The sequence below is a fragment of the Columba livia genome, chromosome 8, assembly GCF_036013475.1.
Source record: "Columba livia isolate bColLiv1 breed racing homer chromosome 8, bColLiv1.pat.W.v2, whole genome shotgun sequence".
In the NCBI taxonomy this organism is placed as follows: domain Eukaryota; kingdom Metazoa; phylum Chordata; class Aves; order Columbiformes; family Columbidae; genus Columba; species Columba livia.
The window spans coordinates 1,862,179-1,888,287 of NC_088609.1; the positions used below are offsets into that span (position 1 = coordinate 1,862,179).

The 26,109-nt window shown below is 47.9% G+C and overlaps 2 protein-coding genes across 12 annotated transcripts in view; one reads left to right on the forward strand and one right to left on the reverse strand.

The window, feature by feature from the left end:
• Nucleotides 1-4,364, forward strand: part of SPATA6 (spermatogenesis associated 6) — a 55,401-nt gene extending 51,037 nt beyond the window's left edge. For 7 of the 9 annotated variants that reach the window (XR_010474190.1, XR_010474191.1, XR_010474193.1 and 4 more), the window contains 3 exons: nucleotides 761-1,035; nucleotides 2,826-4,100; nucleotides 4,216-4,364. The gene's annotated coding sequence lies outside the window, so the exon portion shown is untranslated. The remainder of the gene's footprint in view (nucleotides 1-760; nucleotides 1,036-2,825; nucleotides 4,101-4,215) is intronic. The other 2 variants (XR_010474196.1, XR_010474198.1) reach the window with 2 other exon arrangements.
• SLC5A9 (solute carrier family 5 member 9) lies at nucleotides 198-26,109 on the reverse strand. 3 transcript variants are annotated; one of them, XM_005511663.4, is made up of 15 exons: nucleotides 25,774-26,109; nucleotides 23,664-23,861; nucleotides 22,231-22,302; nucleotides 19,395-19,499; nucleotides 17,437-17,601; nucleotides 14,737-14,842; nucleotides 14,328-14,408; nucleotides 13,352-13,557; nucleotides 12,545-12,680; nucleotides 11,504-11,611; nucleotides 11,185-11,335; nucleotides 9,825-9,993; nucleotides 9,056-9,271; nucleotides 3,077-3,224; nucleotides 198-1,147 (listed from the first exon to the last, which is right to left on the reverse strand). In XM_005511663.4, exons 2-15 carry the CDS (start codon nucleotides 23,790-23,792, stop codon nucleotides 939-941), a joined length of 2,001 nt encoding a protein of 666 aa, XP_005511720.1. In that variant the 5' UTR covers nucleotides 23,793-23,861; nucleotides 25,774-26,109; the 3' UTR covers nucleotides 198-938. The 3 variants fall into 3 exon arrangements, with proteins under 3 accessions (XP_005511720.1, XP_064927494.1, XP_064927495.1); XM_065071422.1 differs by having other exon boundaries at nucleotides 23,664-23,856; nucleotides 25,774-26,108; XM_065071423.1 differs by having other exon boundaries at nucleotides 198-1,144; nucleotides 25,774-26,108.

Sequence of the window (26,109 nt, forward strand, 5' to 3'; positions counted from 1 at the left end):
ATGGTCATGCCACATTTCATGATGATGACAAGATAAGGCAGAGGAGCCTAGACTTGCCTAAGGAGGGCAAAGTCCAGCCTTGGACCTGGCCCAAGGAGGGATATTTCTTTTCCTTAGCACAGCCAGGTCACCATAGTCCCAGAGAGACCTTTGTGTGTCAGTGCAGGATATATAACCACAATAACCCAAAGTCAGAATTGGCTTTGTTACTAAGGCACCTTTATTGCTGGTAATGCTGTTAAGGGACAGGATTGGCCTGAAGAGGGAACAGCTCAGGCTGTTGCAAGACCCACTGTCATGTGGCAGATGGGGGGATTTTGGGGAGTGCGGGGAAGCCCCTCTCCCTGCTGCCAATGCCAAGTAAGTGGGGGTCCAACACATGTCCTGGGCCGTGGGAGCCAGGATGGTCGCTGCTGAGCTAATCCAGGGGGGGCCCCCACTAACACCACCTGAATTTTGGCCATGTAAAGAAACTGTAGGTAGTGGTTAAGTCTCCTTCCCCACACCAGTGTAAACCAGAAGCCCTTAAGAAGTCTTTCCCCTAAAAGTAGCGGTGCAAAGTCAGCCCTGAGCTGCTGCATGAGGGGAGCAAGGACCTAGCCACGCCACAGCTGGACTTTCCAAAGCCTTTGCTGCTTACTGGGCTCGTCTCTGCACCTTTAAAACTGACCCCAGGTCTCCTGTCTCACATACTGTCCCACACGTCCCCTGCACCCTGGATGTGACCAGTGCTGAGTCTTGGTCACACCATATCTTACAGGGAAGCTAAGCCCTGCAGTCATTTCCAGCAAGCAGTGCCTCCAGGGAAGGGCTGCGCCACCGCGTGCTGGCACCTCGGGGGACCATCGTGAGTGTTGTTGTCATCCAGCGCCTCCAGCTTAGACATGAAGATGAGGACCTCTGAGAAAAACCAAAGCCACGTGGTGCCTGAACCCACCTCAGCCGAAGTAAGCCCATAGAAAGACGTTGATGGTGAGCAGGAGAATCGCATTAACATCGCAAACGGTCTTCCACAGGGCCTTCTCCTCGATGCTGGTGAGTCTCTGCTGCAGGGCAGCTCTCTCCTCGGGGGACAGGGTGGGCGTGGGGCCGGTGGACAGACCGCAGAACCACAAGTAGAGCATTTTCCAGCAGGGAGGCTTGGCTGCTGGGAGAGATGGACCAAAAATGGTGTTACCATCCAGCTGGGACCTTTTCCTCCTTCCTTCCGCCTGTTTGGAAGTGTATTGACCAGTCTGGAGTGGGGTCTGAGGTGCACATTGGATGGGAGATGCTAGATGGTGGTGGGAGGTGGGAAGGGAAAGCTCTGCCTCAACAATGTGCAGCACAGCCTGATTACACTTGGTTGATTGCAACACCAGTTGTTCATTAGTTAATTAGCAGCCCTCTTCCCCCAACTCTGCTTCCATCCACTTTCACAAATTCCTGACAGGATGATGGTCCATTTGGAGATCTCCTGGCCTATTTATTACACACGACATGCCGGATGAAGTATATGTTTTAATTGTCAGCCCTGGGCCGTGTGCATTTCACTGGCTGTTCTTTTTTTTGGAATTCAGAATGTCATAAGGCCTTGAAAAAGGTGTTACCCAAAAACAAAACCCAAACCTCATTAAACTGTCAGCTGCTCTGTTTCACATTTCCTTGCCCATCATTACTAATTACCAAAATGCCAAGACATTTGTTTATAAAAATATGAGCTAGTTAAGTGAACTATGAATTGATAAGAAATAAGAAATAATGCTGAATGGCTGCATTCAACTTAAATCCAAACTTATTCTAATTTGAGAAAAGAATGTTTCTGTACTTGTTCACTTCTGTTTAGCTTGGCTTTAATTGGTACCAATATCCTTTGGACTGATCGGCACGGGAAAGAGTCAAGAAATCTTGTGCGTGTGCCTTTCTTCTGAGTTTTTGGGCTCTATAACCTTGGAAGGTGAAGCTCAAAACCAGAAAGTTGTGGGTTTTTAGTGGATTTGCAGAACAAATCTCTGTCCGCTCTGAAAAAGAAAAGCCTATGTAGCTTCTCCTGCTAATGTTCTGTCTCCTGACAACTCTTTAGGTTCATTGGACTCTTTGCCTTCCTTCTTATTAAGTACCCTTGGTAACAGACAACTATTTAAACAATTTGGGTCTGAGTTTTAATGATGGCTCGTATCCTATGAAAGATGAAAGATACTATTGGCATAATGTAAATGAGAAAACTGAGGCTTGTACATTTATCCTAGGACATCCAGAAAGTGCACATACCCGCTCCCAGTGTTTCATGGTCCCTTCAGACCGTGACGCTATTTTGATACAGCATGTTACAGCATCAGTGAGAGAGTTTGGCCAGCAGAGCTCACACGGGGTAAGGAGGAGGCATCTCTAGCACATGCACAAGGGTTTTATCTCCCAGCAGTGATGAGGACAGGAGGAGATGCCACTGTCATGTGCTGAAAGGTGAAATTGCAGAGCCTGCTGTGACGTTCACAGCCCTAGTGGTAGCTGCTGCTTTGCTTATGCCTGCAGTAGTGCTATGGAGCTCCTCGAGATCATCTTGTTGAGACACAAATAGACACAGTGTCATGGCACAAATCCCCGGGGTCAGTGGGCGGAGGAGCCATGTCCCAGCAGCACAGACCTTCACCCTCCCAAGAGATGTCTGTAAGTGGCCGTTGACTCCCGTCTCACAAGTCCAGCACACCATTAAGTGTCCAGACATGAAGTGCTCAAGTAACACTGTGACTTGGGCAGAGCTGCACTGGGGTAGTTTGCCTGGGTAAACAGCTAGTTCTAGGGAGGAGGAGCATTTTACTGAATGGTGGGTTTTCTTTGTTTTTCAGGAATGACAGCTCTTCTGAACCATTCAGAGGACTGTAACGTGAAGGGAAATGCTAGAAAAATATGTTGGAGGATCAAGAACAGCAACACTGTCATTTGTCACATCCTCATAACTGGTATACTTGTAAGTACACGCGCCAGCTCCAGTCATCACAGCAGATGGCCTCTCATGAGCTTTAGAGGGACTTGCATGAGCTCTTGGCTGTGCACTCACATGCACACGAGTGTGCTTGTTCACAGCCAGCCACCCTACCTGCCTCCTCCTTAGCGCCTGAACCTGCGCTTTCCACCAAGTCACTCTCTCCGTTGGCCGCGTTGATCTGTGCTGCTTCGCTCTTGTAATTCTTCAGGTCAATGGCAGGTGCTCTTCTGTGTCTCGTCCACCACGTCAGGCAAGTGAGCTGCAAAGACAGACAGCGAACAATCAGGTTACTACCTGCCAGTCCCAAAGTGGCACACCAGTTTTCTCCCTCTTTGGTGGGCACCAATCCAAGACTGTGCTGAGGAACCTGTTGTGGGGCGACGTTTGTTCCCCCACTTTCTTGCACCTCTCTTCTGCACAGGTGCCCACAGCCTGGGAAAAAAAAAAAGGCTGGTACCATCTAGTTGGAGCTGAAAAGCTGAGAAAAAGTGTGAATTAATCTAGTTTCTTTCCTTATACTTTCTTAAATTAACCTATTCCATCCCTGTCTCTACCTTTTAGTAGACAGTGAAGAAGCAGCTTCCTATTCACTAGGATTACTTGATTGACATTAAATAATGATGATCTGTGTCCAGCATGGCAGCAGTGCAACTGGGAAGGGTAATGAAGTCAACTAAAGAGAAAAAGGAAGCCAACACAACCCTCTCTGGATACAGCCCATCACACACACAGCAATGGTACCTTCAGCAGAGAAAGATCAGCTGAGTGTGGGCATGCAGATGTATGGCCAAAGGGGACACTGGTATTTGAGCAGCTTCTTCTCTGGGACATGGGAAAGGACTTGAGGATCTTGTGTCTCACCTGAGATGCAGGTTTCCAGGAAACCGCGCAATGTCCAAACTGTTACAGCGTGAGCATTAAACGCCACAGTTAGGACAAGCTCTCATCAGAGCAGCAACCTGCACTTCCAAACGAGCTGATCTCAGGGCTCACAGTGGGAAAAGCAGCAATATTGTGTCTTTGCTCTCTGGCTGCGTGTGGTTGAGAAGCACAACTGTGTGGGCAGGCAGAGCCATGATGGTGAATATTAACTCACAGTTCGCTGGGAGGATGATACCAAGCATTAGACCAACAGGTATAGTTACAAGTAGGAAAAACTGAGCTCTGGGCATGCACTGTAAGACCTGTGTGTACAAATGCCTTTTCTCTTTGTTGGTTTGGGTTTTTTTTGTTTGTTTTCTTAATTCCAGTTTTTCTCAGTTGGGCCAATACAAGACATTACCTCCCTCTGCAGTCTTTCAGGACCATCAAAAGCCATGAACAACCATCAGTCCTGGAAATGCTGCTGGGGCTGCTACCTGCTCTGCTTTACAAAATCAGGAGGTCTGAAACTCTTAAGGTAAGTCTGAAAGTCTCCTCCCTGGGGCACAGCGAGCACACAGGAGGCATTAATCCCGCAAACCCCACAGTGGCCCATTTGCCAGCTGTGGGGTGGGGTTAACGACCCCAGGGGCTCGGGTATTTCAGTTTAACCAGGGCTAATGCATTCCTGGCTGAGCACGGCACATCGGGGAGCCGCGGGATGGGACCGGGACAGCCAGGCTGCAGCGGTGACACCGGGGCAGCCAGAGTCACACGTCTGGCGGCTGAGCGGCTGCATCCCCGCTCTGCCCGCATGGAAACGAAGGGGTCACTTGCAAAGTAACATGAGTTTAATTCTTGAATTTTACACACGCAAATCTAGGCAGGAGTTGCCAGCTGACACAAAATGTTGCATAATTTCCAGAAGATTTATAGCTTTATTTAAATCATTTTCAACCAAGATGAGCATTGGGCAGGGCTAATCTTTCTTGTCACTATGTGCTAAATTGCTTTGATTTGATGATCCTCATCTTTCTCAAGGATTTTTTTTTTTTTCTTTTTTAATCACTTAGGAAATGTCACTGAACAGTGAAGTTTCAGAGTACTAAAGGATTTCCAAAACTTTATTTTCTTTTCCTTCCTCTTCCCATTTGTCACTGACTGACTGTCTCTTCACATTGCAGAAAAACCTGCAAGGGCTGGAATCTACCTTGGGCTCAGACTTTACCAAACGGGAGCAATTCCCAATTGAAAGTAGCACAGATGCACAGGAAACCTCACTGCACATCACACCAGTGACCCACCCAGGAGCTGCTGCTTTCACAGAATCCCAGGATGTCAGGGGTTGAAGGGCCCTGGAAAGCTCATCCAGTGCAATCCCCGCATGGAGCAGGAACACCCAGATGAGGTTACACAGGAAGGTGTCCAGGCGGGTTGGAATGTCTGCAGAGAAGGAGACTCCACAACCCCCTGGGCAGCCTGGGCCAGGCTCTGCCACCCTCACCATCAAGAAGTTTCTTCTCAAATTTAAGTGGAACCTCCTGTGTTCCAGTTTGAACCCATTACCCCTTGTCCTACCATTGGTTGTCATCGAGAAGACAACCTCCTGACACTCACCCTTTATATATCTGTAAACTTTAATGGGGTCCAGCTGCGCTGGACTCTCTCCAGCAGTTCCCTGTCCTGCTGGAACTGAGGGGCCACAACTGGACACAATATTCCAGGTGTGTTTTTTCTTTGGTTTATTTGGCCATGGCCACCCTAGAGGGCTCCTCGGTGAAGCATCACACCCACGCTCCAGCTTCAGGCTCCCTTGGGGTGAGCTTTGGCTGGCTGCATCCTTGAGGTCCCCTCTTTGCCGTCACCAGAAGGACCCGTGCTGGGGCGCACCAGCAGCATTGATGCATGAAGGATGGGGAAGCAGAAGATGGCACGTTTTTCATGCTTGGAGAAGGTAAGCAATACATAAATAAGGAGAACTGCTAACTGGGGGGAGCTGTGTTAGCATGATGGAGCCCAGGGAGCTCCCCACTGCAGAGCTCGGGTTGCAGTGTCTCAGGAGTGCAGGTGTGGGTTTGGGCAGGCTTGCTGCTCTCCTGGGCCGTGCTCCTGGAGGAGGCACCGAATCCAGACCTCAGGACGCAGGGAAAACATCTGTGACTCCGGTCCATCAGCCTGTCTAGGTGAGCCCTGGGACCACTGGGACATGACCTGCTTGTGTAGCATTTGTGCTTTGTGGGCTGTTCCTCTCCCTTTTCATCTTCAAATTCTCCTTGGATGAGGGAGTTTGCAAGAACTAAGTAAAGTTTTTCTTTTGTTGTTTGTAAACTAGAATAAATCCTTCTGTTCCAAAATGCCATCTGGTACCTGACAGTTGTGTTTCAGCTTCACAGTCTCAAATTTAATTGTAAGCTCTTTTGCAGGGTTTTCAAGGACGGCGTGACACAATATGGACTACCTACAATGAAGACGTATGAACTCTGGAGCATACCAAACAAATTCCTTGCATACTTGTTTTCCAGCACAGCATCAATCACCACAGGGATGGGAGAGAGTCCAAAACAGCAGGAGAAAATGCTACAGCTTGCAGTTCTTGGATTATAATTCATGTAAAGCCAGGCACATTAGCTATAGCACTGTAACATCAGATACAAATCTCTTTTCTCCTTTTGCCCATTTACTATCTGAAAAGCATTGAGATTCAATATTTAAAGCTGTCCAGCGTAGAGCCTCAGCTGGTGTAAAGTGGCATAACTGTGCTCAACAGCTGCTCCTGGTCTTTGAAGGCAATGGAGCTGTGGTGATTTACATCTGCCGAAGTCTGATCTGTCACTGTATTTCCTTGGCTTTTTCTTTGGCAGCTTGTTTTTCTTTTCCTTTTGCTTGACAAAATAGATGGTGTAATTCCCAGCTCTCATACAGTGTCTTTCATCATTACAGCTCCAAGCACTGCGCAGCTAAGGGTGAGCAGAACTACCCCCATGTGATTTTTAGGGGGAAATATCTGAAGCTCATGAAGTGAACTGACCAACACATGGGACTGGGGAGCACCAGAGCTTCAGGTGTCCTCAACCAGGACCAGCCTCCCCCTTTCAGCCGCTGTCAGGAGGACTTAGAGGTTCTTCACCAAACCTTTGCCCACTTGCATACCAAAACCCAGCAACCTGAGGCCGTCTAATGGTCAAACACAAAGTGGAGGTGCCAGTTTCTCCCCTGAGTGTTAGAGCCTGATTTCTACCTCCTGCCCTTCCTTCCCAAAACCTCCTGTTCATCTCAGCACAGCCACAGACTAACCTGAGAGGAGGAGACAAGCCCTGCTTGCAGGACGCCATGAGGAACCATAGCAGCAGGAGTGGTGGTCCAAATCTACCCCTGCGCTCATGTCTAGGGCAAAGCTGGTGTGAGTCTGACTGAGGGAATATGAAAAATAGTGGATTCATGCCAGATAGGCAGCAGCATTATAATGTTGGCACCCAACTCACCATAGAAAAACCACTTACTTAGCTGTTCCCTGAGGAACAAGGTCAGATCTTTCCTGTTGAAATTGGGGATAAATAGTAGAAACTGAATGGAAATAAGACTGAACACCAAATAGGGGCAGACTCTCCCATTCCTACCATGCTATGGGAAGAGGGAATTAGCTACCATGTACTGCCACAAATTGTCCAGCAGCCCATCTCATTTTCCTTGTGGTGAGAAGATAATGAGGGTCTGTAGGGACATGGGTCATCACCATCATCAGTTGATTGATCTGGGTCACTCTGTCCAGCTTCTTATCTGCCACAGGCAATCTCATTAATTCTTATTAATTTTTCTTGAACAAAACTCTCTTATACAGACATCAAACACAGAACTCAGCCCTTCTTTGAAGAACATGTCAGCTAAGGTTCTGTAAGTCCAGCACCTATAAAAATCACCTATTTCTACTTAAAATCTCCTCTAAGGAATCTCTCATGATCATAACCTCTGTTTCCCTGATGTTGTTATAGCAGGTCTTCATCCTGAAGTCCCCCATTTAAAACCTGGTTTAAGTGGTTTTATATCTCTGAGGTCAGACTAAAAAGCCCGTAGGTGCTGTGGCCAGTTTCTTCCTTTCCTGAACTGTTGGTATGATATTCACTGTTTGCCAGAGCTATGTTAACGCACCTTATCTTGCTGTTGCTGTGGCAGGGACCACTGCACATGTTTAGTTATCACAGGTCAGATGATGAGTGAGAACTCATTAAACCACAGTAATTAATTGCTGGCAACCATCTGGCCACCCCTGAGCAGCAGTGAACAACGTAAGCAGCAGAACTAATGGTGCCTCCTTACCAGTATTTCTCTCTCCCATGTGGATCCTCTGATAGCTAATAAAGCTGAGACGTTATCTCAAAGCAGATACAAAGACAATCTCTCTCTCCCCCTCTCCTCTAGCTGAGCACCTGCCTTCATGTGATCTCCAGGAGCTGCGTATCTTTGACACCACTAACATTCAATCAAACATTGATGGAACTGGTTAATGCTTTACAAGTTACGAGGAAGCAACAGATAGTAAATGCTATGATGGCATCACCCTCATTCCCTCATGCAGTTAGACAGGAAAAATAGGTCTTTTAGATCTATCCTGTAACTTTTGCTTTGAGGCAGATGGCAGGTTTTTTTATACTGGCAGCTGCTTTAAACCTTGGGACTGGGACGTGTTGCTTTAAGGCTTTATTATATAAAGCCTCCCAACTCTGCACAATTTTAATGTGTTAAGTAAAAGAAAGTTGTGCCTGACTCCAAGTTATTAAATATAATTGAGATTACATTGGGACAAAATGTTATTTTCCTAAATGCCCATGTTGCAAAAGATATTAATCTTGTTTGCCTGCAAGATTGATGCTGGCTCTGCTGAAACGGGGTAGATGCTACAATTAGATATATTTAATTCCTCCTCAGCAGTGCTCTGTAATATGATTTCATCTCCTTCCCCGTCTTATTTTCTCTTTATTCCGGTTATGATGGGCTGTGGTGTCTGCCCAGCTCCAGGCACAGCATGGGGACTGACACTCAATTTGAAGCCCTCGGTGCCTCAGGAAGCATTAACACTGTGCAGCCTGGGGAACGGGGTGAGGAGCGAGGGCCGCTTTGCAGCACATGCATTACATGCCATTTCTTAACCGTGGGAGGAAAAGGACAGATTTCAGAGAGCTTTGGAAACCGAACGGGGGCTCCGAGCAAAGGGCGCCGCTGCACGTCACTTACCTTCTCTTTGGGGATCGGTGGGGTGCAGAGACTGATAAGGACGATGACAATCGCGGTGAGGACACAGAGGATGAGGGCGAAGTAGAGGTAGTGCAGGTCCTTTAGCACAGCTGGTCGTCTGTCCTCCTCACCACACGATGGAGTGCTATAAATAAACTCCATGATCATCCGAACGAGACCAACAGCCAGCCCAACCACGAGGCCCCAGAAAGCACCCTGAGAAAAGGAAGCAGAAAGAAAGGGTCACTGCATGTTACTTTTGGTTCAAGTTTTCCCTTCTCTTCTTCTTTTTTTTTTTTTTTTTTTTAAATTTTCAGCTCTTTCTTAGATTAAGACCTTTTATGCCTGACGGAAACTCACACTGATGTGCGTCAAAGGAGGATGTTTTCAGTTAAAAATCCTCACTTTCTGCCCTTGAACATGGAACAGGTAGAGAGCAGACAAAGCAAGAGTCTCTTCCTAGCAACATGCCTCCAACTAGACTTGGACACATCATCCCTACATTGCAGAACAACTTTGCCTTTTGTGCCTTCAAATGAGACTGCCAAGAAGAACCACTCGCAGTGGCTTCTTGGAAGCAAGACACATACACGAGAGACTGGGCTGAGATCCACTAAGGCGTGCCAAGGAAAGGCTGCCTAACTGTCACACTTTAGCTGGGCTGGCTTAAAGTTTAAACAGCCTCAAAGGCTACATAGTGAGGGGAGAGTTAGTTAGTTATTTTATGAAATTAAATACGTATATCAAGTGGTTGTGAGACTCCACTTACGGGCTCATTAATCCTCGGGCAGAAGATTGCCAAGATGAAGAGCGCTGTGATGGGTGGGGCGAGATAGCTGGTGATGGACTGGATGTAGTCGAAGAGCTTGCCGCTGTTGGCCGATTGAATGATTGGGATCCAGAGAATACTGATGACCACGAGGATGAGGATAAAGACTCTGAAAGAGAAGGATAAAATTATATTATATCTGCAGGTGCTGGAGTCCACCTGAAAATTCAGTTTTGCAACAAAACACACTTCCAATTGCTCTCAGAATCTCCTAATAAAAGATCTCCAGATCACTCTCAAGAAGAACATTTCCCTGTGTACACAGGAGAAGATTGTTCTCCTCTGGAAAGTCAATTCAACAATTGCTTGTTGACACAATCTTTCTGCCACCTTTTCAAGCAGATAACATGCCTTTGCAAATTCCATTTAATCAGCTGCTTATTAAAATTGCTTCTGGGGTCTCAGGTGCATAACATACCCTGTTTGCCCGAAAATAAGACAGGGTCTTATATTAATTTTTGCTCCAAAACTTATTCCTTTTTTACATGTATAGCTGAACTGTAACTATGGCTTATTTTTGGAGTAGGGCTTATATTTCAAGCATCCTCAAAAATCCTGAAAAATCATGCTAGGGCTTATTTTCAGGGTAGGTCTTATTTTCAGGGAAACAGGGTAACACTTGATCTTTGCACTGGATGTTGTAGAGGTTTCTCCATACTGCTGGACAAGCTGTACTTTCTGTCTCTCTACAGTGGTGGATTATGAGATTCCCTGCGGCCTTCACTTTCCCCACAACTAATGTTATAAACTTAATGCTCATGACGGAAGAGGAAAAGCACCACAAATATGCACAATGCAGCTTAAATTCTGCTACCAGGAGGAGAAGCTTATCTGTCTCTGATACAATGCAGTACCAAAGCTTGCTCACAAAGGGCTCTATGACTTATTAGAGAGTGAGAGCTGGGAGGCCCAGTTCTCTGCATTTTTATCTGAAAAAAAAAGGAGTACTTGCAATGTATCATTCCCATCTGGTGCAAAAATAACAAGCTCTTAAAGAGCTCCGGTGACAGCGACTCCAGAGCACCTTTGGCTTCTCTGGAAGTTATATTTAAGGCAGTATTTATGTTAAGTTTAGAGAAAGGAGAGGCAATGATCTACCTAGCTCATTGGTATGCTTAGTGTTTCCCTTTGAGCAGGTCTATCTAAGACCGAGCTGGAAAACACGGTGCTCTTTCCCAGGCTGCATTCCTGTCCTATATTTTAGGCATCAGATTTTTCCTAGTGAGTCCAGACTGAACAATGTACATACTGCACTAAAAACAGATGATGAAAGCAACGAGACACAAAGAAATGTAAGGACCTGCCCACAATCATCAGCTCCTGCTCCGAAGCCTTTCTGCGGATCCGCTGCCAGATGTCTATAACAAAGAGGGTGCTGCTGCTGTTGAAAATGGAGGTGAGGGAACTCATCAGGGCTGCCATCATCACAGCAATCATCAAACCCCGCAGCCCTGGGCAGAAAAAGGGGAAGGAAAAATCAGGACTAGACCTTTGGCCTCTCAACATTATTCTTTCATCACTGCAGAACAATCTTCTTAACCTCAGGATGGATAAGGGCGGTGTGATCACCCGTGCAGAGGGGGCTCAAGCCCACCTCCACAAAGGTAAAGGTTTCTCACCATCGGGCATGAGTTCTATCACGAGCTTGGGGTAGGCAATGTTGGAACAACCCACCGCCGCTCCACAGACCCTTTTACAGATGTCCGGGTCCACGCAGCCCACTTCATCTGCAGAAGACAAGAAAAGAACAAGAAGTCAGTGTAAACCCCATTGAGCCATAGGTTGTTTAATCCAAGAGGACAAATCTTGATGCCTTGTGTGGTTTCATACAAATTCAGGGGCGCTGCTAGAATACAGCTCGCATGAGTGGAGCTGAAGAACATTTTACATCGTACAATAAAGGTGAAACTTCAAGATGACATTTTGCAATTCTATTCAGGGTACAGATATAACTCTCTTTGATGTCACATAATTGTAATCCTTGACAATTTGTTGTTTGTGGGAACTGGACTGTTTCCACACACCCATCAGCTGGGTTACCAAGGGTGTTGCAGGCAGAGTTGCTCCTGTTTGAGGAAATTTGGGAAAGAAGCACTTGAGACACTTACACTTTCCTCCAGGAGTGCTCCTGCTACCCAGGGTATTCCTCCTGGGAGGTGGTTTGCTCTGGAGAAACCAGCAGCGATTGCTCCTTGGGAGACAACACGAGGGAACTCTTGTTCCTTCACAAAGGAGCGTTGTTTTGTGTAACCCCCCAGGAATGGCATGAATTGGTGTGGCAGATGATTGCTAAAACTCTCACCAAATACCTAACGATAGTAACCTCAGTCCTTCATGTATTTCATCTCACTGATTTCCCCCAGATAGACAGATGAATGCCATGTCCATAGCACAGAGCTATATACCCCCAATGGCAAAATATACCCCATATGGGTAGTCCCAGTTACTTCTGCTACTGTGGGAGCACTGGAAGTGGAGGCTGGACATGGGAACATCAGTGTACAATAGAATATGGGAACATCAGTGTACAATAGGAGTATATACATGTGTGCCTGCAGGACAGCCGAGTTACTGAGGTGTAAAAGCGCTGGAGGACCTGGGTGGGATTAATGGCCATGGCAGGTGCAAAGCCCAGTGGCAAGGGACAGGGGAAGGCTTACCTGGGTAAAGAGCTCTGCTGATCATTCCTGGCATGACGATGAAAAACATGGGGAAGATTTTCAGATACCCTCCCAGCACTGATCCACCTTTGGCATGGGAGAGGTTCTTGGCAGAGAGAGACCTCTGGACTATCACCTGCAATCAGAAAGGGAGCAGAGAGTAAACCAGAAGCACTACAGAGAGAGCTGGATCCTTCCTCTCTGTGTCTCTCCTTCTCGTGGGTGACTTTCAGCCGGCAGGATCCCAGGGCGTTCTGCATGCCAATGGCACCCTTCCCATCTCGGCTGACTGCAGCCTGCTGCCGCTGCCCAGAGCTGCAGACAGGGCAGCGTGGAAATTTCCTTTACAGCAATCATTTTGCCCTTGACTGAAACGAAGCTGCCTTGAGGACTGGAAACAGCAGCTGTAAGGCAGCAAGAGACACGGAGGGAAGCAGACTGTGAGTGTTTTGGTAAAAGTGCAGTGGTGGGTTTTCATAACTATCCCACCTTAAAGCACAAAAGCACCATGCATTGAGAAATCAATTGTTTGTAGCTTGGAAAGGAATAAGAAAAGTGAGACCTCTGGGAAAACGAACGGCTTGTCTGGAGGTCTATACAAGGTCACTGCAGACCCAGGTCTAGATTCATATTTTCATATCATTGTCACACTAACTGCATAAAGACCCCTGGTGCTCACCAGCCCACAGCAGGACACACTCCTGCATGGTGAGACAGTCACGTTTCAGCTCACAGACCCACAAACTGAGGAGTGCGCTGGAAATAACAGTGTGGTGCTTTGCCTAGAGAGGGAAGGACGGACTTTACCTGGTCAGTGCACCAGCACCAAAGAGCCAGCACAGAGAGCCCAAATATAAGGCCAGGCCAAGGAATGTCCCCTGTGACTGGATCTCTGAACAGATGAAAGGCGTCCGCACGCGGGAGGTGGCAGGTCGTGTTTGGGACTATGATCTTCGGTATTGCTGTGCTGTATTTCTCCTGAAGTCCTTCATACCAGCCAACTTTTTCAAATCCTGGAAAGAAAATGCCAGTGATTTAAGGTCTGGTGCTCCCTGCAAAGTTATTTCCTTATCTGAGTCTCATGATTACTTTTCTCCTATCTTCCTCTCATCTCCTTTCTTTTCATTCCACCCTCGCTTTTGGCAGGCAAGGTTTCGACAGGAGTCAGTTGCATTTTGCCCAGAGTCCTTGTGATTTTAACAGTGCACCCTGGAAGAAGATCAATGCAAGAAAATCTCCATTATCCTAAATCCTGCAATGTCCTCAGCCATCTAGTCTTTGCTCATAAACCCTCCAAGACCTGCAGCAAGAAGGTATGACATTAAACAGATATATCTGTATTTCTGCTTGCCAAGAAGGCTTAAAGCAAAGACTAATGACGGTCAATTCCTTCTTGCTCTTTTATTTTTTCATAATGCTCAGTTACGCCCAGCTGAACGCACGGTGACTCCCAAAGTCAACAGGGAAAGTCAGCAGAATTACTCTGAATTTCCATAAGCACAGTGAGAGCTGAACTTGGCTCTAGGAATGCAGGGTTGCAAGCTCCTTGGCAATGCCAGGGAAACCCAAAGCAGCAAGGTGCTTATCCAGAACCTCACCTCCATTCAGTTAGTGCAAAGCATGAAGCAAGTCTGATGACTTGGAGAATAAGAGTTGTGCTGGCACCACTTCTGTGGGTGGTTAAAACTCATTGCTGTACCATACATGAAAGGATGAGGTACCATGCTAAGATCTAACTTCAGGACCATTACCCATATATGATGCCACTGCAGGTTCTCCTTACCTATGAACATGAGCACCAAAGCTCCCAGCACCATGATCAGGGTCTGGAGTGCGTCTGTGTATATCACAGCCGTTAAACCACCTGTCAGGAGAACCAGAGACAACAGGGAGAGTGTGTGACCATGTGCAATGAAACAGGTCCCCAAAAAAGCTTTCTTTGGCCCCAGCCCCGTGATTTCAGGACAGACCCATTGTGAGAACCTGGCCTGGAGCTGGTCCCCTGGACCTTAGAGCTGTCACAAGCCCTTCATTTAGGAATGGCCTGAAGGGCTACTCCATGTTTGTGAGAGGATGGAGAGGCAGTTCAGCATCTCAATATCTGAAGACACTAACATTCCCCTGCACAGGAAAGAGAAAACTTAAATCCTACACTCCAGTTTGTAGCATTTCTTTTAAAATAAGCTATTTACCAGCTATGGTGTAGACAGCAGTCACTGCTAGCAAGACCACAGTGGACAAGTAGAGGTTCCAGCCCAAAGAGATTCGGATGAACAGTGCTCCGGAAAAGATGTCAGTCTGCAATAAAAAGACAAAACTAAACAAAACAAGGGCAGTCTGGCATTAGTGATGCTTCATGCAAGAGAAATCTAACAAAGCAGCCTGCAGGCCTCTGAGGCTGAAAGCATCGAGGAGGGAGGGCACCACGAAGGTGAGGTGGAAGAGGACAGAGCACGGGGCTGCTGGCTGTGAACCTTTGTGTTCTCGGGGTGAAGAAAGTCCCTCCTCTGGGTCTGAGCTCCCAGCACCCGGGAGATGGGGCAGCAGGAGGACGAAAATCAAGATCCCACACCAAGAGATTACAAAGCAACCAGAAGACTGTCTTACAGGCAGACTTCATGGGATGTAACCCTCCCTGGCACAGACGTGTGTTGGTGGAAACTGCCGCCCCTTTTGCTGACTGTGAAGACCTCCAGGGGGAGCAGGAGCCAATGTATCCACAGGCAGACACAGGAGAGAAAGGGGGTAAATAGCAGAGACAGGTTCTTCCCAAGACTATGTCTTGGTGGCCTAGTGGCCAGGCGATACTCCAGCTTGAAAAAAAAACCCAAAAGAATCATTGATGTCTTGTGCTGTGATGTATTTACCTGAGAAGGTCAACAGCCTGCTGTTCTATTCATGCAGGTCAACATACTAGAATTACTCCAGAAAAACAGGTTATACCTGCAGAGAACCTCACTAGAAATACAGAAACCCCCATCGGCTCTGTTTTGTTTGGCTCTACTGGCAGAGTGAGTGAAACCAGAAGCTGGGCAAAACCTGGAATTATACAGATAACATCATTCAAATGCAGAAGGTGACATGGGAGATGCGTATGTTGGGAAATCGATCTGAAGGACACCTGCAAATCTGCTATAGGGTGAGATACAGGCAAAGACATTTGCCAAGGGAGGCAGAAGGGATGGGGCAAGATTGCTATTTGCTGTGCCTGAAAAAAGCACCTTAAAAACAAGCAGCCAGTGCAACTCCTGACCCCTGCAACCCCGAGACACGACAAACACGGTCAGCATACCACAGAAACCACTGCGATTTCTGCTTTTTGACTTCCCAGCAGGAAACACAAACACCTCTGCAGCCGTGCAGGATCCGTCCTTTGACAATACCATTTACTGAGATCTCTGTTTTTCTTTGTGAGCAGAGAAGACTCTGCAAAGCCCCAGTTGCTAATCTATGTCTGGGCAAAAAGCACAGGGAGAAAAATCCTCCTTGTAACCAACTGCCTGCTGTCCAGCCAGCCGCTAAATGAGCTCTCCACAAACAATAGCGCTGCTTAATAGAAAGCACCTGTCATGCCCATAAACACCAGCCACATCCATCAGCCACGCGTGAATTAGCTGCACAGAGGAGAAACCACTGAGATGAAACAGCAGTGACTGAGGCCAGGGTCCTGTTATGAAAGGCACAGGCAAAAACTGCTCTGCTGAAGGTCATTTTGAAAGACCGGTCTGGTTTTTTCCACATACACTGGCTGTGCAGCTGTGCACATTGTGGTGCTGTTGCAGGAGAGATTTTCCATTTACCCCTCAAGGGTACACATGCTTCAAACACCTCTTTGCAAGACCTCATCCTGGGCAATGCTTCAATCCCACAGAACTAATCTCCTGGAGGCGGTGGTGACAGCAATGAGTGACATGACCAAGAGCTGGCCATTAGAGACGGAAATCTATCCCACATTCCCAGCCTGGAACTCCTCGTAATGCACCTCCCAAGAGCTGGGACACGATAAGCCTGGGAGAAAGACCCTGAAGCCAGCTGCAAAAGGCACAGAGTGCCTCACCTCCTCTCAATGTCTTCCAAGGCAACTTGACATCTAAATATTTCAGTAGCGACTAGTGAAGACTGACTTGTACTGGCCATGGGACAATCAGCCGGAGACAGCACACTGACATTTTCAGTCCCTGCAATGGACTCTAAAATACAGTCCTCTTCCTCCAAGGGCACAGGTAGTTCTTAGCATTCTGCCTCTTCATTAATGGCATTTAAATGAAGGGTAATACCCAGTAGCTTACACTGGTTATTGGCTACCAGCCGGGTACAATGCTACAAGCAATCTAGGAAAGATGCTGAGTTTTGCGTTGAGCCAGAGCCTACCTCTCCTTCACCATACCCTTTTTATACAACACAAGTGACAGGAAGAGAGAGGAATAACCATAACATGCCTAATGCTGAAAACTGAGCTACAAGAACAACAGCAGAGTTATGATAATTTAAGAGAATTTCACATCTACAAGATGCAGCCAGCCAAATCCTCAGATGGGGTGATGCTGCAGTTCCCGTGTCTACATCACCTAAGGTTTGAGCTGACGGAAGAGGAAAAGCAGGGAGACAGATCAGGGTATTTATACTGTTTAGTAATTAGCTGCCATATCCCTGTAAAGTGCTCACTGTGCATCACTGTTTAGCGAGGGCTCTCTCCTAGGATAGGTTTCCATGATCAACACAGAGGCAGGTAATTACTCGAGCAAAGCAGGACACTAACGCACTGCCACTGTTTCTGGTGGCTGAGCTGGTCCTTTCAAGGACATCTGAGTTATCTCTGAGCAGCTCTGCATTGTACCAGGGCGACCGATCGCTGCCCCGGACACAAGGGTTGTGTTCAATTGGATACATACGGATATCTTGGTGAATATATAGAGAATAAGGGACAGTATGGACATGTAGATTTGTATCCTCTGCCCTCCAAATCTCTTCTGCAAGTATTCAGGCATGGTGACAACTCCTGCTGCGATGTAAACAGGCACGAAGATCCAGCCAAGAGCCAGAAGTGCCCAGGTAGCCTGTGAAGGAGACAGAAAAAATAAAGGCAAATGATTCAACACACGGGAATGTCCTTCTCCTCTTCTTTTAAGCGGACATCCTAACAAAGCAGACGGGTACAGTGCCATGCAATATATTTGGGAAGCAGTCTGACTTTTTCTCCTTGCTCAGAAGACAGGATGGCAAATGGGGGAATAACTTTAATATAATTAGAAGCTTTTGAATTTATCCTCCTAAACCCTGTGTCTCTCAGTCACGGGTGGCACAACCTGTACCATCTCCTGATCTTTTGGGCAAGATTCTGTTGCTCTGGATCTCTGAAGGGTGGTGATGTGTTTGGTGGCCTTTGAAACCACTGATGCTGTGGCAATGAAGAGTTAAGTGATTCCGAGCAAGATGGGAGCATCTGTTTGTTGCTTGATTAGCAAGTGATGAGGCTGAGGCAGCAGACTGTCCCTGCAGAGCATAAAAATAAGCCACAGCGAGACTGCCGGGATGTTCTCCTTGCAGGCTGACACAGATGTGCTTCTGTTGCTGGTAGATAAAGGGGCAGTTCAGTTGCTTTGCCACAGGTGAAGGGTCTTTTGGAAGGCACAAGGGCATCTCCCATCATGTATTTCTTCTCTGAAACCCAGCAAACTCCAACTCCAGAAACTCCAACAGGAGATCTTGAAGGTAAATAAAGCCACTGGATTACCAAACCTCACCTCCTGGCTGTCTCAGGCCATTATCTTTTATCCGAGTACCTTACGTTAGTCCAGATTTCACTTTGATCAGTTATTTAAGTTATCAGAAATGAAAACGATCCCTGTGAGCAGAGATCGTGAGTGACAGAGAACAGCCACGGCTCCTGCAGCGGCCGGGACTGGCTCAGGTCAAACACGCCCATGTGGTCCCTGCGGCTGAGTGACCTCCCATTGCAAAAGGAGAGAGTAACGGCATATCTAAGGTCCCTTTCCAATCTGAAAGAAATTAATCTAAACTCATGAAGTTAGATTTGCCCTGACATACAATCTTGTATTCATGGGTTTCTAAAATAACTTGTACAGCAATATTGGTATGTCCTACATGCACCAGGCTAAACACAGGCTCTGGTTTCTTCACAAAGGACTTAAAGGTGATCCTAATGGTTTAGAGAGGAGGGGGAAAAAAAGTGCAGTGAATAGAAATCCCAAGGAAGAGCTTTTGGTGGCACTATCAGCAGTCACCACTACCAGTGGCATTTATTGTGAGCCTGGCACTAATCTCACTCCTCATCACTGCAGCTGAGAAATGTCATTAGCATCACACACAAAGAGCCTGGTTTCCGTGCTCCATGTGCTATCTGTGGTAATTTTCCAGGCCACTTCAACAGGGCAGAATGAGTCCTGTCTTCACCCCCAGGTGTTCGCCCCAGAGACATCACATTTTGGCAGCTGACAGGTGAACGCGGTGGTGTTGATTCTCATGGGTTTGACACTGAATTTAAGAGCAATGCTGTTTATTCTCAAACTTCCTGTACCCAGAATCCTGTGATTATCTAAGTAGCTTTTCAGCATTCATTATCTTTTATTTTAATCTTAATGAGTGCAGACTAAAGCTTAGAAATATGGCCATGTGCTTCTGGGAAGGTCAAAGAGCTAATAATTTTAGTGTATTCCACTTAAAGTAAAATAAAGATCTCATGTTTTTAAGGCTGTCTGAATGTCTGGAGGTTTCTCTCCTGAGGCTTGAGAACTTGTAGTTACTGATACTGTTAGCATCTGATTTTGGGGACAAACACCCGGTCCCCTTGTAAGCAGTGACATCTTAGTTGACAACACAACCGACTTACATTCCACTCAAAGCCCCCAACAGCAAGGCCCCCAGCTGCTCCAGTGCCGGCCAGCCCGATGAATAAGCCACTGCCCACGTTGCTTGACATCAGGGACGCTCCAATCTGAGACACACAACACAGGCACAAAACCCATGAAAATCATCTTAAGGAACTTCTGCATCAGCCCAGTCATTTCCCCCACACACTCTGTTTCCCCAGGGCCTGGTCTCCTTGTAGGTAGGTAGCTGGGTGCTAATGGACAGTTGGGTTGTCTTCTTAAAGAAAACTATGTTTTTATATGTTAAAGTCGGTGTGCCCACCCCCACCCTAATGCAAAGCCTAATCTCAGAATTGGGGCTCACTTGGTCAGGGGTTCTCTGGAGATACGTGCCTGTTATGGGGGCTACAGCGGGGCGAGGTAAGGCTGGTGGCAGCCACAGGTACCTCGGTGTCCATGAAACATGATGGATTTCTCCGTTCCCCCATTACTCAGCCAGGAACCTGCCTTCTCCCACCCTGCCGAGCCTTGGTCTGTGTCTCCATGTCTTCACAGAATCCCAGAATGTCAGGGGTTGAAGGGACCTGGAAAGCTCACCCAGTGCAATCCCCCCATGGAGCAGGAACACCCAGATGAGGTTACACAGGAAGGTGTCCAGGCGGGTTGGAATGTCTGCACAGAAGGAGACTCCACAACCCCCCTGGGCAGCCTGGGCCAGGCTCTGTCACCCTCCTCTGCCTTGCTGAAACCTCTTTAAAGTCATGCACTGAACATGCATGTGGTGGTTTACACAGTCAGGGTGACAACAGTGCTCTCCTGGAGCAGATTCCTGAACCACAGCAAGGACAACGATGGGAACACACAAGGCCTTTTGTGTTTAACGCCTACGCAAAGGTTCAACAACATTCAGCTCTGCAGTTGGCTGGAACGTGCGTCTGGTTAACTTTAACTGTAGGCTGTCCCTACCACGGCTCATTGACACCCTAATTAGAAGAATGCAAGCTCCAAGGTGCTTTAAACAGAGCAAAGACTATCTGAATTAATTACTACTTTAATTTGGAATAAAGCCTCCCCTCCTTTCTCTACGCCAATGCCCAATCTTAGGGTTAAACAAGAAGTTACCCAAAATAAAAGACTAGCCCTTTTGTCCCCAGAGAAAGTCTCCTTTTAGCCGCATCACCTACAAGGAGCTTTTCTCTCCTTAGTGCTGCTAAATATGAAATAAAGAATGATGGAATTTGATCAGCTTCTCATCTTTGAGCAAGGCAAAACATTAATGCACCCCCAGCAATTCTTGCCAACAGCTCTGCCTTCTTGCCTAAGAAAGCTCCTGATTAGAGCTGGCTGCTGCAACATGAATTTGCAACCGAGGTGGGGACTGGTGCTCTCCAAAGATGTAAATGGTTTTCCTGGTATCTATATCAGACACAGAAATACAAAAGCTAGATCGCACAGGAGCAGCAATGTGATACCAGGGTTTAGTGGAGGCTGCTTAACACACAGTAGAAAGCTGTCACCACTGAAGAAAACATACATGTAGGGCAGCCATGTAGTCAGGGTGAGGGCCGTGGGGAGCTGAGCCTGCAGGAGCGCTGCGGAGCTGGAACCAGCTCTCTGACAAGCAAAACTGAGAACTCAACAGCATCAGAGGCTGCTTCGAACCCAGAAAAGTAGGTCAGGCTTACCAAAAGCCAGCCTGCACACAACAGACTCCGCGGCCACCTGTGGCCGGAGCCAAAAGCAATAACACGTTGGTTTGTTGGGGTTTGTTTTGGTTTGTTGTTTGGTTTGTGTGTGGTTTGTTGGTTTTGTTTTGGGGTCGTTTTTTGGTAGTTTTTGGTTGGTTGGTTTGGAATTTTGGGGTTTTTTGTTTGGTTGGGTTTTTGGTTTTTTGTTTTTTTTTTTTTTTTTAAGAATGACATTGGGGGGAAAAAAAGTTCCATTTTAGTATCTTTCAATTTTTCTCCTCCTAATTAGAGAAAACCATCAAGTTAAGCTTTTCTATTAAATGTCGCCTGGCTGAGACAGAAGCATAAAGAACATTTAAGAAATAACAGATTTTGGAGAGGTGTATGTGTCTCTGATGGAAGAGTTCCAAAATCTAGCCTAGTGAATTTATGGGCAACGTACATCCAAAGGGAAAAAAGTGCAGTGTTTTGGTTGAGAAGCGCATTCCTTCACCCACGGCGCACCGGAGAGACAAATGGTGCTGGAGTCTGGCATTGGCTGAGAAGGATCTTTATTCCTGTGGTGTTTTTATTCCTTTCAAACTTTAAATTATCTTTATATGTACCTTTCACTCCTAAGGAAAGGCACCTTCAATAGATTTTTTTATTCTTCATAGTGAAGATTTATACTTCAGTGGTTTGAAGTTTATATCTTTTACATCGTTAGCCAATAATTTCAACTCTACTCTAAATAGCAAGGGCTCAGAAAGTCCTGGGCTTTGGGATTATTTTTTTCTTCAGCATCTAGATGTTTTTCTACTGGATAGCACATTCCTAGATTACCTAGTGCTCTCTTGGCTTGGGGACAACAGCATCTTTGGTGAGTTGGGGCCAGAGAGTTTCAAACCCAGCCAGCACTCGCTCGCTTCCACCAACGCAAACGTTTTTATTGCTGACTGCAGAGTAATTGAGAGTTGTAAAAAACCTGCAGATGCTGAACTATCCTTTTGGCCCGGCAGCTCCACGCTGCAGCCCATTAGCAAAGCTGCACGGGATGATTTCTGTTGGGTCCTCTTCAAGCCAAGATTACAGTCAAAACACACGGACTAGATTCCCTCACTAGACCTGCCCTCCTCACACCTGGAATTGCTTTGGAACCGTGGGGAACAGAGGGACGCGTTTCACTCACAGGCCACCACGTCATGGATCGTCCAGCCAGGAAATAGCCTCCAATGGTCCCCCGGCTTGCTCGGATCGATGACTGGAAGCACAGAACAAAGAAAAGTGTTTTCCTCCATTCAACCACCCCCAAGTCAGACCCAACATCCATCTCAGCAGCCTTGAAACATCCTGTTAGCAACCTCTTGCACCACTCAAGTCCTACTCCCTTGGGTGTCAGTGCGGTCAACTGGCTTGCCCTTCTCATAGCAGCACAGGTAGGGCACAGGTCTGACACAGACTGAAGCAGGGCCCCTGTCAAACACATCTAATTTGAGATTTCTAGGAGTTTGGCTGCTCTCAGCCATGTGAAGACACATGTTTGTACCTCCAAGAAAGGTTGCCCTGCTTCTGACTATGGTATGAATTAAGAGGAAGCATTTCCCTCCTCACTGTACAGCACTCCTAGCAAAATAATAACAACAGTAATAATAATAGTAGTAATAATAATAATAATAGCCAAATAAGGGAGAACATGGCAGGTGTGGGAATCAGAAGAAAATAATGTATCCCATGGGATGCCATCAAGGCCATCCACTGCTGTGAATTCGGGGTTTCCAGCTGCCCCACACTTGTATGGCCACATCACGCAGCCCCATTCAGGAGCTGCATGAGAACTGCAGTGATTTCAGGAGCAATAGGATGTCCATAAGCCAGCAAGCCCCTCCGATGTGGCTGCGGCTGACAGCACTTGCTGTTTGCAGCAACCAGGACCTTGCAGTCGGGCACCATAATAAAATGGTTTGCTGCAAATGCCTGTGCATGTGGCAGCAGCCAGACCGGTGAGCAGCACTGCCAGGACAACCCTCAATGCCCGGTCTCAGCAGCAGCTCCAAAAACTGCTTGGTGTATCTGTTAAGTATGCCAGTGCTTCAGCCAACACTTCTGCCTCTCCATGAAGGTTTCTGGTAGTCCAGCTTTGGAAAGAAGCCGCCTGTACCTATTTAATGACACCTCTTTGAATGTACCCATTGGGAATAAGAAAAAACACCACTTCAGCCACCCAAAATACTGTAGGTCTCTGTGAAAGAGGTATTTTCAAAACAATGTGAACAAATATTCAGTAACAATCTTTCCAAAACTATTTAAAATCTTATTTCAGCCACCTTCTCACCTCAAACCCGGGCTTTCCCCTTGCCCCCTGTCTGCCCACACCCCAGTGTAAGACTGCTTTGCAGCACGGGAGGTGCTGCAAATCATCATGCCCAGAACAACCTCCAGGAAATGACCCCTTGGTTGTCCCCACATAGAAGAAGCGGTGAGAGCTCACAGAAAGATCAGTGTCACCCCACAAACCCACTCAACAGGCCGTGGGATAACAGTGTGTGCAGAGGATGCCCTTTGCAGGCCCCAGGGAGGATCAAAGGCTCTCCATCTCAGGCAAAGTAAACCCAGGGGACTCACCCATATCCCGACGATGAGGACAAAGGCAAAGTAACAAACCACGACGACGATGTCTGCCACCCCAAAGGCCACTGTGGTGTCCCCCGGCAGCACGGGCAGCTCTGTGGAGGCTGGGGTTGGCCAGCTCATGGCTGCGAGCAAACTGCTGATGTTCTCACTCAGACTGGACTTTGGTGCACGTTGGCCTTCATCGCTTTCCTTGCAATAATTAACAGAGGGGAGAAAGTGAGAGCAGGCAGTGGAAGCCAGGCAGAACAGTGGTTAACACTTCCCAGCAGGAGCTCCATGGTTCATCAGTGAGGACCTCACCATAGCTCTGGGATGTGAGCATCCCTCCCGGCTCCTCCTGCATCCTTTTACCAGCAGTCCCCTCTCCTGCCCATTTACCCATTGGTGACAGCCACTGGGATGGCAAATACATAAGCATCAAATTGTCTTGTTCCTCCCTTTTTCACATCACTGTCTCTGCAGCATCCTAGAGGTGAAATGTCCTCCTAATATGAGCTGCCATAGAGGGGAGGTGTTTTTTCTTCCTGGTGTGGGTGGTGAGGATACCAGTCTGTGCAGGACCAGCCACAGGTGAGGGCACTGGTGCCCCTTCCCTCATCTGGTCCAGCCATGTGCTTCCTCCATCCTGGTCCAGTGCTGCAGAGACCACAGCCCCATGGATGGTCAGCAGACAGGGAGCACGTGTTAAGCTGTACATTGACTTTGCAGATAGCAACAGGGGGAAGCACAGGGAGAAGACAGCTGAGTGTTCTTGGCAGGCTCCCCGGCATGCACGTGGCCAGCGGTGAAGGAGTTAATCTTCTTGTATGACAAGCAGAGCAAACTCCAGGTCACCTGTGTGAGCTGGGGAAGCTGCTGTGGCAGCAGCTGCCGTGGGGCATGGGCAGGTAGGAAGGGGCTGTCCCCCAGCACAGCGGCAAACCGAACTGCAGATCCTCCTCCTCATCCCACGGGCCACCCAGCTGAGTCCTGCCAATGTGCTGCCAAAATGCAGCTCTCTCGTACCTGCCAGTGGGGGACAAGACAGCTCAGCTGAGGCCACCAGCCTGGTCTGGAGACAAGGTGGGGGGCCTCCAGCACCGCCCAGCTCTCCTTCACACCAGCAGCAATCTGGATGAGGGCACAGGGTGTGGGTCACGCTGCCTCTCTCCTCCTTCCTTAGGACAGCTTTGGGAGGGTCACCCAAGGCTCAGACCACGTTTGCAGAGCCATTACAGATCTGGCTGTGGGACAGGAGCCCTCTCCAGACAGTCCCCTTATCCTCAAACCCCAAACACCTCCTACCTCCCCCATGTTGTCCCTCACCCCATGACATACCAGGTAGGGCATTTTAAAATTAGGTGAGCTTTGCTTGTTCTTGGCTTCAAGGTAGGCAACAAAACCTCTCTCTCATTTTGTTGTATCCCCCTTTCTCCCAATATTTTCTTGCAAATACAGGCTACCTACTCACTCGTTACTGCACCACTAAGGCAAGGCCCCCGTCCAGCCCCGCTCCCCAGTCTGGGGGTCTCTGGGAGCGCTGCCTCCAGGTAGTCTCATTATCCACAAGAGGCTTTTCAAGACCGAAATGTTTCAACAAGCTGAAGTACAGTTACCAGAAATTAAATATCTGGAAGCCTATATTCCCTGGTGTAAACAGGCAGCTCTCCCTGCGCAGAGCTGATTTACTCTCACTCATGTATTTTTCCCTCAACACCACAGCACCTGAAAGCAAAACCACAGTCACCTAATCTTGAAATGCATCTAATTCCTGCCTGAGAAAACAGAGCCAGTATCTCTGGTCTTCCTGAACCAGGAATCCTGCTCCCCATGGGGAGCCCAACCCAGCCCTTCACCCCACCTTCCCAAGGCACTGTACCAGCAGCAGTTAACATTTGCAAACACTAGAAAGCTTACACCCCTACAGAGTAAATACATCCAACAAGCCATTCCTAGCAGCTGTGAGCTATCACAAGCCCCTTGCGCCCACTAAAATGACGCTGGCTTATGGTGGCAGGACTCTGTCAAGTGTTATCACACCAACTGTTCAACTCTAAGCCACAGTGGCCAACATGGTGCAATGGTGGGATTGCAGTGGCTGCACCTCAAACAGGGACAATACCTCGAGCGTGCCTGCAGCGGTGCCTTCCCTCGCTGCTCGGCAGTCTCTTGGCCCTTCTCCCTTCGGTCCCGTTCAGGCAGGAGTTGCTCCGCTCACCGCTCCGTGGGGCTGGCCATGGGGTGTGCTCCTCCTGCGCTCCCCTGGGACGTGGCCGCCGTCCCTGCCCACAGCGGAGGGGGTGACACGTGCCGGTGTTGCGTGACGTTCGCCACCCTCCCGGCCCCGCAGCAGGAGCCCCGGGCGAGAAGCGCGGTGCAGGGCACAAGGTGCACAGCTGTGCCGGCCCCAGCAGCAGGGCAGCGCTTATCTCCTGCTCCACACACTCTTAAGTCAACA

Bases quoted from the DNA above. Each gene is read 5' to 3' on its own strand.
- SLC5A9 (XM_005511663.4), bottom strand. From the start codon at position 23,792: ATGAGCTGGCCAACCCCAGCCTCCACAGAGCTGCCCGTGCTGCCGGGG. The intron at 14,409-14,736 runs GTAAATAGCTTA...TTCTCCTGACAG, and splicing joins TGCTGTCTACACCATAGCTG to GTGGTTTAACGGCTGTGATA. The intron at 11,612-12,544 runs GTAAGCCTTCCC...TGTCTTCTGCAG, and splicing joins CAGCAGAGCTCTTTACCCAG to ATGAAGTGGGCTGCGTGGAC.